The sequence below is a fragment of the Neoarius graeffei genome, chromosome 10 (assembly GCF_027579695.1).
Source record: "Neoarius graeffei isolate fNeoGra1 chromosome 10, fNeoGra1.pri, whole genome shotgun sequence".
Taxonomy (NCBI): Eukaryota; Metazoa; Chordata; class Actinopteri; order Siluriformes; family Ariidae; genus Neoarius; species Neoarius graeffei.
Window position 1 is genome coordinate 30922816 of NC_083578.1, and position 14372 is coordinate 30937187.

General features: G+C 40.9%; 1 protein-coding gene across 1 annotated transcript in view; it reads left to right on the forward strand.

Annotated features, from left to right (window-relative positions):
* Positions 1–14372, forward strand: part of si:dkey-11f4.7 (piezo-type mechanosensitive ion channel component 2) — a 278704-nt gene that overhangs the window by 128789 nt on the left and 135543 nt on the right. Inside the window, exons 16-18 of the mRNA XM_060932701.1 lie at positions 2928–3076; positions 4473–4640; positions 4834–4875. Coding sequence (XP_060788684.1) covers positions 2928–3076; positions 4473–4640; positions 4834–4875 — 359 coding nt within the window. The remainder of the gene's footprint in view (positions 1–2927; positions 3077–4472; positions 4641–4833; positions 4876–14372) is intronic.

The window sequence follows — 14372 nt, forward strand, 5'->3', positions numbered from 1 at the left end:
CTCAACTGTCTTAGGTCTTTTTTTTGTTGTATCTTCCGTTTTATGATGCGCCAAATGTTTTCTATGGGTGAAAGATCTGGACTGCAGGCTGGCCAGTTCAGTACCCGGACCCTTCTTCTATGCAGCCATGATGCTGTAATTGATGCAGTATGTGGTTTGGCATTGTCATGTTGGAAAATGCAAGGTCTTCCCTGAAAGAGACGTCGTCTGGATGGGAGCATATGTTGCTCTAGAACCTGGATATACCTTTCAGCATTGATGGTGTCTTTCCAAATGTGTAAGCTGCCCATGCCACACGCACTAATGCAACCCCATACCATCAGAGATGCAGGCTTCTGAACTGAGCGCTAATAACAACTTGGGTCGTCCTTTTCCTCTTTAGTCCGAATGACACGGCATCCCTGATTTCCATAAAGAACTTCAAATTTTGATTTGTCTGACCACAGAACAGTTTTCCACTTTGCCACAGTCCATTTTAAATGAGCCTTGGCCCAGAGAAGACATCTGCACTTCTGGATCGTGTTTAGATACAGCTTCTTCTTTGAACTATAGAGTTTTAGCTGGCAACGGCAGATGGCACGGTGAATTGTGTTCACAGATAATGTTCTCTGGAAATATTCCTGAGCCCATTTTGTGATTTCCAATACAGAAACATGCCTGTATGTGATGCAGTGCTGTCTAAGGGCCCGAAGATCACGGGCATCCAGTATGGTTTTCCGGCCTTGACCCTTATGCACAGAGATTCTTCCAATTTCTCTGAATCTTTTAATGATATTATGCACTGTAGATGATGATATGTTCAAACTCTTTGCAATTTTACACTGTCGAACTCCTTTCTGATATTGCTCCACTATTTATCGGCGCAGAATTAGGGGGATTGGTGATCCTCTTCTCATCTTTACTTCTGAGAGCCGCTGCCACTCCAAGATGCTCTTTTTAAACCCAGTCATGTTAATGACCTATTGCCAATTGACCTAATGAGTTGCAATTTGGTCCTCCAGCTGTTCCTTTTTTGTACCTTTAACTTTTCCAGCCTCTTATTGCCCCTGTCCCAACTTTTTTGAGATGTGTTGCTGTCATGAAATTTCAAATGAGCCAATATTTGGCATGACATTTCAAAATGTCTCACTTTCGACATTTGATATGTTGTCTATGTTCTATTGTGAATCCAATATCAGTTTTTGAGATTTGTAAATTATTGCATTCCGTTTTTATTTACAATCTGTACTTTGTCCCAACTTTTTTGGAATCGGGGTTGTACATCACAAGCAGATATCCAGTATCAGTTCAAATGGCTGCACCCAGGTAAGCCTATTTTTAGCAATATCAACTTTTAAAATGGATAAGTTGTTGTTGGGGCACATCAGGGAACTTGCTGTGATCAACAAACGGTGTTTATTTTTGGGTTTTGTTTGACTTTCAGTACAGTAATGAAGTACTTGTACCTAGTTACTTCCCACCTCTTGTGTTTCCACCTCACAGCTTTAGGGTCTCTGGTTCAATATTTTCACATTCTCCCTGTGTTCATCTGAGTTTCTTCCCACCTCCCAAAAACATGCCAGTAGATGGCCTGGCTAAAATAAATTGCTCCTAGTGTCAGGCTGCAGGCACTTACAGATGTATGTGCAGGGGAGAGCAGGGAATGCAGACTGGCAAACAAATCCAAAACACTAGATGAAATCAAAGTTGAGGAACAGGCAGGGGTCGATCAATTGGCAGACAGAATAATAAGGGCTAGACTAAAGAGTAATGAGAACGAGACAATAACAAGGGTTGAGAACATGATAAGGCAGGCAGAATAACAAGACTTGGTATGATGGGTAAGACACTGAATGATACTTTGCATCGAGTGTGGGAGAGGTGTTTATATAGTATGGGCTGATTAACCAGGAAAAAACAGTGACCTGTAATTACAGTGACAGGTGTAATTAATAGATAGGTGATAGAGGGTGCTGTTGTTCTTGGGTGTTGAAGTTCAGATCGGCCATGTTTGTAGTCTGACTGGAAGTGGCGCTCTCTATTGCGTTACTGACACCTAGTGTGTGGAAGAGTGGCATGTGTGGAAGAGTGTGCCTTTTGCCCTGTGATGGACTGGCATCCCAGCTCAGGTGTATTCCTGCATTATATTCAGTGTACAAGGAATAGGCTTCAGATCCACCTTGACCATGGACAGTAGTTACTGAATGGGAGTGAGAGAGTATGGCTCTGACAGTAATGACAGCACCAAGGCAACTCACAGACTTATGTTAAGCCACCCATGATACATATTATTTTGTTAGTGACAACTAATTCACAGGGACTTGTATAGCAAATACTCCATATAATACAAGCCTCATAATACAAAGATCAAAGTGTTGTCAGTTAACAAGGAAAAAGGAATAAATGTTGATATAAAGTTTTCTGTAAGGTGATATTTATTTAATATTTACAGTTTTTTTGTTATTATATCTCGTGTCAGCTCTTTGTAACAGACAGAGGTAAAGCTGTTCATTTAATTTATGCACCACAGGAAAGGATGGAGGATGTGTTTTCCGGTTTCTTGCCAACATGCTGCATTTTGTCTTATCAGCTTCAAGAAAAATCAAGAGAACTACTGTTTATAGCTGCTATAACACAAGTGATAACAGGAATGAATTTATTACACTGACATTTCACAATATTAAATATAACGATAAAAGGAGAAAAAGTATGATGTGTCTTCTTTTATAAAATAAAATAAAATAAAAAAAACTTAGCAAATTGCTGTGGATTGAGAGGAATAAAAACATCTGAATGTTTTGTTATAGGAAAACAATTAACTTTGGGAAGGTAACAGTATCACAACACCACTTCATTAACTCTTTTTCCTCTGAGGGCTTGTGACTATGAGATGTTAGGTTACTGTAAAAAAAACAAACAGTATTATTATGCTATTTCCTTCTATTCAGGTCTGGTATGACATATGGCGGCGTGTTCTGAAGTACTTCTGGGCTGTGGTGGTTGGTTATTCCATGCTGGTTTTGATTCTAATTTACATGTACCAGTTTAAGACTGTTTCAGGCCTGTTTTGTCAAATCATTGGCATGTCAGAAGAGGGGTAAGTGTCACAACACATTGTTAACCAGAATCATGTAGTGTAAAATTAATGTGTCTGTTTGTAAAAATTTGAAAATGGATGTGGGATGCATAGGAAATTGATTAGGATATAGTACCTCAAAAGGTGCATTATTCACTAGAATAGCATTCTTAACTTCTAATACATTTCATTATTGAAAACTACACTTCCCTGCCAAAAAGAATTCACACATTTGAATGTTTAATGGGACCGCCTTTAGCTTTGATTATGGCACACATTCACCATGGCACTCTTCCAGCAACTTTATGCAATGTCACAACATTTATTTCCATCCAAAGTGGCATTAATTTTTTTTTGCCAAGATCTTTTCCTGACAACAGGAGAGTTGAACCACTTTGTAAAAAGTGTTCTCCAGCCCATCTCAAAGACTTTCAATGAGGTTAAGGTCAGGACTCTGTGGTGGTTAATTCATACGTGAAAATGATTCCTCATGCTCCCTGAACCACGCCTTCACAATTTGAGCCCTAATTTTATGCCTGTGCCATCAGGGGGGAAAAAAATCCATTGATGGAAACCTGGTCATTCAGTTTGTCAGATGACTTAATTTTATTGCTACATAACGTTGCTGAGCCTTGACCTGACCAACTGAAGCAACCCCAGATCATAACACTGTACCATGCATGATCACTACATCACTTCATGTGCTTCCCTTCTTATCCTGACACACCCATCGCTCTGGAATAGGGTAACTCTGGACTCATTGGGCCACATAACCTTTTTCCATTGCTCCAGAGTCCAATCTTTATGCTCCCTGGCAAATTGAAGCCTTTTCTTCACTAACAAATGGTTTTCTTATGACCCCACAGCTGTTTAGTCTGAATTGTCACGTTCTGCATGTAGAAATGCTCTTACTTTCACTGTTAACCATAGTCATGAATTCTACTGTTAATTTTTTTTTTTACGCTTCAACTTTACCAAGTGTTTAAGTGAGCTCTGATCATGGTCAGTCAAGATTTTTTTTCTGGCGCCATTTCTTTCACAAAGTTAAGTTCATCACTATCCTTCCAGGCTTTAATAATGCATTGGACAGTTCTTAAGCCAATTACAGTAATTTCAGCAATCCCTTAGTTGTTTTGTTTGCTTGATGCAGGCCAATTATTTGACCCTTCTGAAACACAGTAACATCTTTTCCACGAGCACAGGACACATCTTCTGACATGGTTGTGAAAGAAATGGGAAGCTACTCACTGCAACAATTAGAATTAAAAGAATTCTAGCCTTGACCTGAATTCTAGCCAGCTGAAACACATTAATCACAGCAGTAATTATCCAATCAAAGCCTCTTAAGTATTTGCTTATTTATTTATTTATTTTTTGGCTATGCAGTGTATGCGCTCACATTATTTGTTTGTTTCAGACTGCGTGATCTGGGCCTGGAGCAATTTGACACTATAGAATTATTTGCACAAATTTTACTTCCTGCTGCCTTCCTACTGGCCTGCATCCTACAATTGCACTACTTCAACTATGACTTTCTCACTCTCACTGACCTACAGAATGTGCCTGTGTGTGATGGTACATCCATGTGAGTTAAATACTACTTTGACCCTCTCACAGACTTAGGGTTGTATTTACTATGATCCCAAATAGTGTGATATAATTTGCATGTGCTGTGGGACCTTGATACTTGATAGCCTCAAATCTATTTTCATATTTTCGAATATCACCAGAAATGTAGACAATTATCATGTTTTCATTCTGTACATATTTCAATCCAGAGAAGAAGAACTGAGAGAGACACTGAACACAATATCAGACACGTAAGGCCACAAATTTTGTATTATATCATTTATAGGCTTATAATTCTATGCTTAGTTTACAGTTTTCTTTCTAATCTACAGGAAGATTTTGTCTATATATACCAGTCAAAGATTTCTGAACATCTTGTGTTCTATTACAGTGAAATCATTATTATTACCACAGGGCAAACAAAATATACAAAACAGCAATTAAATGAGGAAATGTAAATTTTTGTTGAACTTACTATTTGGTCAGTTCCTAATGGGCCTCTACATGAGTGCTTCATGAAAGGCAGGCGCATTTAAGGTAAACTCATAGACTGTGCAAGATATTGGCGTTTTCCCAATTACATTAGACCTAGATCTGCTAAATATTTATTAATAAATATTTCTAAATTGATGCGCACCTATTCCAATTCTAACACACTGCAGAAACCATCATGGGGGATAAGGGCTGTGACTGATGCACACACATGCATGCACGCGTGTGTGCGTGTGCACACACGCATATTAAGTACAGATGAGACTAAAAATAGGGAAGAGTGAAGAAAAACAAAGAATCTGTGTGTGTGTGTGTGTTTTAGCAGTTTCGTGTTAACTTAAAAGTACTTAAAATAAGGCCATAAAAAAAATGCCAAATACTGTATAGGGTGTTCCAAAACTTGCATCCTTTCATGAGGCATAACAAGAAGAAAACCAGATGGGAAAATGACTCATTATGAAGACTTGCAGAACTCAAAGTTAAGATCCATCTGCAAGAGGTTTATTAAATTATTAAAATCATACACAAGTAGCACTTCCAAATACAGAGGATAATCAGTGAACATTGGTAATAGAGCAGGCAAAAATCAGAGCATAGAACAGACAGCAAGGGTCATACACTATCTGAGAAGTCAACAGTTCAGAGCTTATACAAATCATTAAACAGTCAGTGAGGCTTCACACCTGGCCTACTGTCCATGTGCTTTATAGATTAAATCTGGCGATTGATTTGTGTGTTCCACCATCTTGTGGTGCTGCCACTACTGATTTGTATGTTCCACCATCTTGTGGTGCTGCCACTACTAATGTGGCAAATCATAGTGACTTGGTGTGTCATCTGCTGCTTGCTGACATTAACTGACAGTGACAGCAACGTGGGTTGTTGTACTGACAATGTTAGACATTGGCCCCCAGTTACTAATGAAGATACAAGGACGATCTTAATGTCATTCAAATTTTACATCTTATTTAGACATTGGTTATGACAATAGCCAGAAATAGAGAATGGAGAAATAGAGAAAAAAATGGACCATTTGACCATCCGCCTTATTTCAAGTGATGAAGTGTATATACTGTACTAATGTCACTGTACTAGCTAGCATAATTGTTCACAAGTTGCATTTAACTATTACAAACCAGTTACATTAGTATGTATGTATGAATGAATTAATGAATTCATGTTTTTATATAGCTTTTCAAAATTATTTCATTTATCACCTGGCATGTGATGAGCCACTTCTGGTGAATATCTTGGCCCTTTACATGCCCAGGGAATCTATGTAAATTGTCTAGTCTTAGACAGGGGCACGGTTCATGAAATAAAGTCTTGTTCATTTCACATTTAGTTTTTTTTTCCAAAGTTGAAGTTTGACATTATTGTTGAAGCACCTGAGAACTGCACAGATTTTTCCTGATCTCATACACGTTGTTGTCAAATGTAATGTTACCAAGAATGTAAAGGTAAAAGTAGAAAATTGTACAATTTAAACAACAGCTTGCATTCACATATTGTAGAGAGACACCAGTACAGTAATGGTAACTGGTACATTCCCATATTTGTCGATCTACACCGATCAGCCATAACATCAAAACCACTGACAAGTGAAGAGAATAACATTGATTATCTCATTACAGTGGCACCTGTACAGGGATGGGATATATGAGGCAGCAAGAGAACAGTCAGTTCTTGAAGCTGATGTTGTTGGAAACAGGAAATATGGACAAGCATAAGGATCTCAGCAAAAAGGTGTCAGCATTAACTTTTTCAGCAGTTTGTGCTACAGTAGCTCTTCTGTGGGATTGGACCATATGGGCTAGCCTTTGTGTCCCATGCGAATCAATGAGCGTTTGACACCCATGACCCTGTCGCTAGTTCACCAGTTGTTCTTCCTTGGACCACTTTTGTTAGATCCTAACCACTGCATACCAGGAACACCCCACAAGATGTGCCATTTTGGAGATGCTCAGACACAGTCATCTAGCCATCACAATTTAGCCCTTGTCAAAGTTGCTCAGATCCTTACCCTTGCCCATTTTTCCTGCTTCCAACACATCAACTTCAAGAACTGACTGTTGTCTTGCTGCCTAAGACAACAGTCCCCCTTGATAGGTGCTATTGTAATGAGATAATCAATATTATTCACTTCACCTGTCAGTGGTTTTAATGTGATAGTTGATTAGTGTATGCTGCAAACAGGACACTCTAACAGCAACCAAAGATGATTAGAATTCAGAAGAGGTTGCCCTCTGATGGCATGGTAGTGAATTGTCCACGCTAGATGTGACAGCTCTACCTATTTTAAAATTATGAAATTTTATTGATTTTCTCTGTAATTTTGTCAAAGGAAGTGAAACATGCAGACAGTCATGACAAAACCCAAATATTAAAAAGGAAGTATAGTCTTCTTTTCTAGTATGTCAGCTGTAGTTGACTGTTTACTGCAGATTTGTTAGCTACTTCAGGAGAGCTACCCAGGGTGAATGTTGAGGACATGGAGCAGTTCCCACCCAACCATTCACACCTATGGGCAATTCAGAGTAGCCAGTTAACCTAACCACATGTCTTTGGATGGTGGGGGAAATCGGAGCACCTAGAGGAAACCCACGCAGAAATGAGGAGAACATGGAAACTACACACAGAAAGGCCCCCATCAGGAAGTATAGTGGTCGGACTTAATCACCAAATATCAGTTGGGGAAATATGGAATCAGATTTGTGCATAATGTATCAAACAATACTTCTTAAATTGCAAACAAAAATATGCATTTGAGAGAGAATAAAACTCACTGAAGCAAAAAAAAAGTAATCTCAAAAGTAAAAGTTATAACTTGCAAACAGACTATTTATGTCTTTTTGTTTACAGTTCTCTCAGTTTCTTTCTCACTGATCAGACTTCTGCCCTGTGTTCTCCGTCTAAGAGACTGTTCTATAGATGAAACTTGTTATACATCATGACCTACATACATAACACCTATACATCAGCAGCATCACTTTAGTGTGTTATAAATCCTCACACTGTAATGTACAATGGGGAACCACTTTCTCAGGCCTCCAAGGAAATCTGTTTCTCAGTTTCTGTCCATGTTCTCAGTGGGAAAAAAAAGGCTCTTAGGGTGAAGCGTGATGAAAAGTTGAGTTGTACACAGTACTGATGTTGCTGTGATATTTTAATGTCACATCAATGGAATATACTGGGGAAACTAATTTCCAAGGATGACAGTGTAATCGGTTTCCCCTTTTTCCTAATTATAAAAACATATGGATGAAACTTGTGGAGTTCATAGGAAAAAGAGAGATAGATCACCATAATCATTATTGTATTTCAAAGCCATTTCAGCTGTAATATGTAATATTTGTGGGAAACCTCCTTTTCACCAATACTAGGTAATCCAGTTCTCTCTGTATGAAAGAATGAAGTATGGATAAAATTTATTGAATGAAACCACTTTTTGACATGCACTTCTCAAGACTAAAGCTTACTGTGTAACTGAGTAACATAAAAAAAAATAATAACACGGACTACTTAAACTAGAATTAGCAAGTATATCTAACTAATGATTGAGCAGTAAAACCTCTGATAACACATTCTATACTTTACAGTATTAATTTAATTGCAAACAGTGTAACATTTACCATATGCTGATAAAAAGTAAATAACAACACTATAAACAAACACACGTGATGATAAAACATGCATTAGCCACTCAATGCAGCAACAAGAGAAAATGTTATGATTTTGCACATGCGTACTGAAGGGTAAACAGGGGAACTGAATCCTCTGGAAAACCTGGTCACTGAGCTGTCACTCAAAAACTCATTAGCCAATGGGGACACACCCCTGGAAAACCCCGCCTGCGTGAGCAGTTTGTGCTAGAATTGCAAACAAAAGCCAGGCACCACAAAAGAGAGAACAGGCAGTGTAACTGCAAAGCCAGGCAGCGAGAGCAAAACCAAGAAGTGAGAAAGAAACTGAGAGAATTGTCAATAAAAAGACAAATAATTTGCTTGCAAGTTCTGAATTTTTACTTTTTAGTTGACTTTTTTTCTTCAGTGAGTTTTGTTCCTTCTCCAACTCATATTTCTGTTTGCAATTTAAGAAGTTTTGCAACTTGTTTGATCCTTTAGGCATGATAGAGATTTGTTCGGCATGCTTGCAATTTGTTTTAACTAGTTTTACTAAAATCCTTGAGTTATTTTTGCTCGCACATGTGCTCTCTGTTTTTCATAAGGTTACCCTGCTTAATAATTTTTCATCACCCATTGAAGCAATTCTATCACACTCAGGCAACCCTGCTTCCTGATAAAATAGATATTTATTATTTAGACATGTGTGTTTTACTGGGAAATACACCACACATATTTTTCATACAAACTATATCTGGGACATTGAGTTACTGTACACATTTTTCAATATCCTCACTCATAAGGACATCGATGATGATAAATTTGTGGACTTTTTGTTTGTGAATGTGTGTTTGTGAAAAGAAAATTACATGTTGGCTTGAAGATATGAAGTGTATCTTCTTGTGTTGAAAAACTTGCATTTTTTATATAAAATACATCCTGGACCTGAGTAACATGTTTCCTGATATTTCATTGTGATGATGTCACTCTCAGTATTTTCCTGCTGACTTGTGTCAGTAACAACGTTGAGAGCAGCAGCTTGAAACGGACTTCAAACATGAACTCTCACAACTACAACTCCCAAGATCCACAGCGCCCTCTGTCACCCATCTATTAATTACACTTGTCTCTCATTCCACTAATCAGCTGCACAGCTACTTAAGCCCCTCTCACACACCTCTCAGACACGAAGTATCATTCAATGTTCACTCCTTCGTACCAAGCCGTTGAATATCTCTGATTGCTTTCTAGTTTTCTTGACCCTGTTTCTTGTTTACTTACCTCGTTCTCTAGTCCTGTCTATATTGCTCTGTTTGCTGATCGATTGACCCCTGCCTGTATTCTCGACTACGTCTCTCTTCTCATGGTTTGGCTTGGATTACAGTTTGCTTCCCAGCTCTCCCCTGCACATGCATCTGTAAGTGCCTGTACCCTGACAGGATACTTCGCCAGCATGGATGTAGCAGAGGAAGTAAAGCAGACTGCGTTGAGTGCTCAGGGACGCTTATTGGGAGAACATCAGCAGATGCTTGCCAACCTAAATACCCAGATGGCACAGATCACTGCCTTTATGTTGCAGGCCCTCCTAACGTGTCCCAAATCTTCCACAAGCTCAGTGAAACTTCTCCCGGTGCCCGGGAAATATGCCGGTGATGCACGCAGCTATAAGGGATTCTTACTGTATTTCAGTGCTCTATGTATTTCTCGGCAATCCCAACAATCTCTGATGAACAGAAAATCGCAAAATTTATATCCCTCTTAATGGGCAGAGTGCTATAGTGAGTAAGTGCTGTTTGGAAAAATGGAGGTGAGTACACCATGTCCTATGACAGTTTATTTGAACTGTTTAAGCGAGTCTTTGATCATGAACCTGAAGGTATAGAGGTCAGTGAAAGTCTATTAACCATTAAGCAAGGTTTGAGAAGAGTGACTGAGTATGCCTTGGACTTCCATACCCTCACTGCAGCCAGTGGATGGAACGAACCAGCTATGAAGGCAGTTTTTTGCCAAGGTCTACGCTCAGAGGTTCTCAGCAAACTAGCGTGCCGAGATGAACACCTATCATTGGATTTCCTAATCAACCTTACCATCTGGCTCGACCAGCTAATTTCCAGCCAACCATCCCTGAAGGAGGAGAGCAAATCGGATATGACCTTTGATGCGCCAACACCCATGGAGGTTTCATACACATGATTTAAAACATGCTGAATGTGAAAGAAGGAAGCGAGAGGGTCTGTGTTTCTATTGAGAGAGTTTCAGCCATCTCATAACTCGATGCCCAGTGCGTCCATCTCGAACCAGCCCTGCTGAAACCACGTCCAGCCCAGTGAGTCCAGTGATTTCATTCAAAGTTCAGTCCTTCAAAATACCTGTACTGTTGAAGCTGCACTCCTCAACCCATGTACTTTCTGCCTTTGTTGATTCAGGCATGGAAAGAAATTTCATTAATATCTTGATTGTCCAGAGGTATAACCTGCCCACAGGCTCCCTGCAGAGCCCATTCAGCATCAGAACCATCGACAGAGGCCCAAAAGGGGAGGGTCTCATCACCACTTGAACTGCTTCCCTGCACATCCAAGTGGGGGGACTGCATTCTGAGCTCTTGTCACTCCTAGTAACTTCCATTACACATCACGATATTATTCTGGGTTATCCACGGTTGCAACTACATGACCCCCTAATCTCCTGGCAGAACAAGGAGATACTCCAGGGGTCACCCGCATGTTTCCAAAATTGTCTCCTATGACCTCAATTAAAAGTATCCTCCACTTCAGTAGAAAGTCCTCAACCTGACTCCCTAGAAAATGTCCCCAAGTGTTACATGGACTTAAAAGAGGACTTTGTCCATGCATAAACTATCAAAGTCTCAACCAGATTTCAGTTAAGTATCCATATCCTCTTCTGTTGGTACCTTCGGCCCTAGAACAGTTATGTTCTGCTAAAATATTCTCTAAATTGGACCTATGCAGTGCCTATAACCTTGTCCAAATTCGAGAGGGGGGTGAATAAAAGACCACTTTTAGCACCACTGCCAGCCATTCTGAATACCAAGTCATGCCCTATGGCCTCTCTTCAGCATCAATCGTTTTCCAGTGCCTAATTAATGATGTTCATGTTATGTTGGGGAGATACATAGTAGCTTACATAGATGACATCCTGATATACTCCCCCGATGAAGAGAGCCACCTGAAGCATGTCAGATCAGTACTCCAGCACCTTCTTGAGAACCATCTCTATGTCAAGGTGGAAAAATGTGAGTTTTACCTGCGTCAGATCTCCTTTTTGGGGTACATTATCAGTGCTGAGGGAGTCAGTATGGACCATGCTAAAGTATCTGTGGTAACATCCTGGCCATTACCTACCTCAATCAAAGAACTTCAATGTTTTCTGGGCTTTGCCAATTTTTATCATCGCTTCATTCGAAACTTCAGCACTATCGTCGCCCTGTTAACCTCCCTCTTGAAAAAGGGACCTAAGCACCTCCACTGGATGCCAGCAGCTGAGCAGGCCTTCAAGAAGCTCAAGACAGCCTTTACCACAGCCCCGATACTTCAACATCCTGATCTGACCAGACCATTCATTGTGGAGGTCGATGCCTCTGAAACCAGGGTAAGGGGTGTCCTCTCACAGCATTTTGGTGAGAAGCCAAAGCTCCACCCAGTAGCATTCTTCTTGAAGAAGCTTACTCCAACAGAGAGAAATTATGACATTGGGAATTGGGAGCTGCTAGCCATCAAGCTAGCCCTGGAAGAGTGGAGGCACTGGTTAGAACGTGTTTGGGTGCTGTGTGAGACGGCTGCCTCTCCAGTAGCTCTGTAGTTTTTAGCTCTTTAAACCTCTTTTTTCCATCTTTTTTTTTTACTTTTTTGCTCTTCTTACGAAGACATGGTGTGTTTTACTATATAACATGGATATATTTAACTTTAACACGCAACCAGGAGCCAGTTTTCTCACTTATTCGAGAGAGGAGCTGCTGGCCCTGAAAACAATGGGACGAGCAGGGATACGACATCCCATCCCAGCCGAGTTGAGGAGGAAACCCAGGGGCTGCAAAGCTGGAGCTAAGCTAAAGACTAGGCTAGCGGACAACCGGCGGCGCTACAAACCATTCATTCCCTCCATTATCATGGGGAATGTGAACTCGCTGCCGAATAAAGTCGATGAGCTTTCCACTCTGAACAACCAGCAGATTTATCAGGAGAGCAGCTTATTTATCTTTACGGAGACATGGCTAACACACCTTGTACCAGATGCTAATGTGGACCTGCGGGGATTTACTGCTGTGAGAGCCAACAGAGACACTAACGCATGTGGGAAAAGCAAAGGTGGGGGACTCATCATTTATGTTAATAACTGCTGGTGTAACCCGGGACATATCTCCATAAAGACAGTTTTATGTTGCCCGGACTTGGAGCTGCTAGCTGTTAGCTTGTGGCTATATTATCTGCCAAGGGAGTTCAGTCACGTGATCACCATCTGTGTTTACGTCCCTCTGAAGGCAGATGCAGCCACTGCATGTGAGAGGATTCACTCTGTCACAGCAAGGCTGCAGACATAGCATCCTGAGGCATTTATGATCATTTCTGGGGACTTTAATCATGCTACTTTGAACTCTACTTTGGCTGATTTTTACCAGGCTGTGGATTGTCCAACAAGGAACAACAGGACAATGACTTGCTGTATGCTAATGTGAGGGATGCAAACAGAGCCACACCCCTCCCCCCACTAGGGAAGTTTGACCACAACCTGGTTCTTCTACAGCCGAAGTACATCCCCCTGGTTCAAAGGCAGCCTGCAACAACTAGCTCCATCAGGAGGTGGTCCCCTGAAATGGAAGATGCCCTCAGAGACTGCTATGACATCACGGTCTGGGATGTGCTGCTTACCCCGCATTGTGAGGATATAGAGGGGCTGACACACTGTCTGACAGATTACCTCATCTCCTGTGCAGACGTGGTCTCCCATGCTAAGACTGTATGGTGTTACCCTAATAACAAGCCATGGGTAACACAGGAAGTCAAAGCTGTCCTCAACAGGAAGAAGGCTGCCTTCAGGAGCAGGGATAGGGAGGCGATGAAAGCAGCACAGCAGGAGGTAAAACGCTGCGTGAGGGAAGCTAAGGACAGCTACAGGAGAAAGGTGGAGCAGAAGCTGAAGGAGAACAGCATGAGGGAGGTCCGGGAAGGTGTGAAAAACATCACAGGCCACAATACAAAGACCAGAGTCATTGAGGGGACAGTGGAGAGGGCAAACGAGTTGAATGACTTCTTCAGCCCATGTTTACATTAGACCGTATCAGCGGATCATCAGATTAATGTTTTTAAAACGATTAGTGTGCATACAGCAACACCAATACATGGATACACTCGGCTCCGCAGGCATCCTGCGCTCCAAATCACTCCGCTCTGAACAGTGAGTGCCCTCTGGAGGGTGCGCACTCCGGCCCTGCGCAGCTCACAGAGCGCGCGAGTGAAGCACACGAGCAGTGTTTTCGGGACTGAGCCGCTGTGTGTGTGATCCCAGCGCATATCACTTACCACTTGCAAGTGGAAGGATGGCAAGCCTAAAGACAATCATAAGTACACAATGGGCAGTATTTGCATCAGTATTTGCAGTATTTTCATACTTTTATA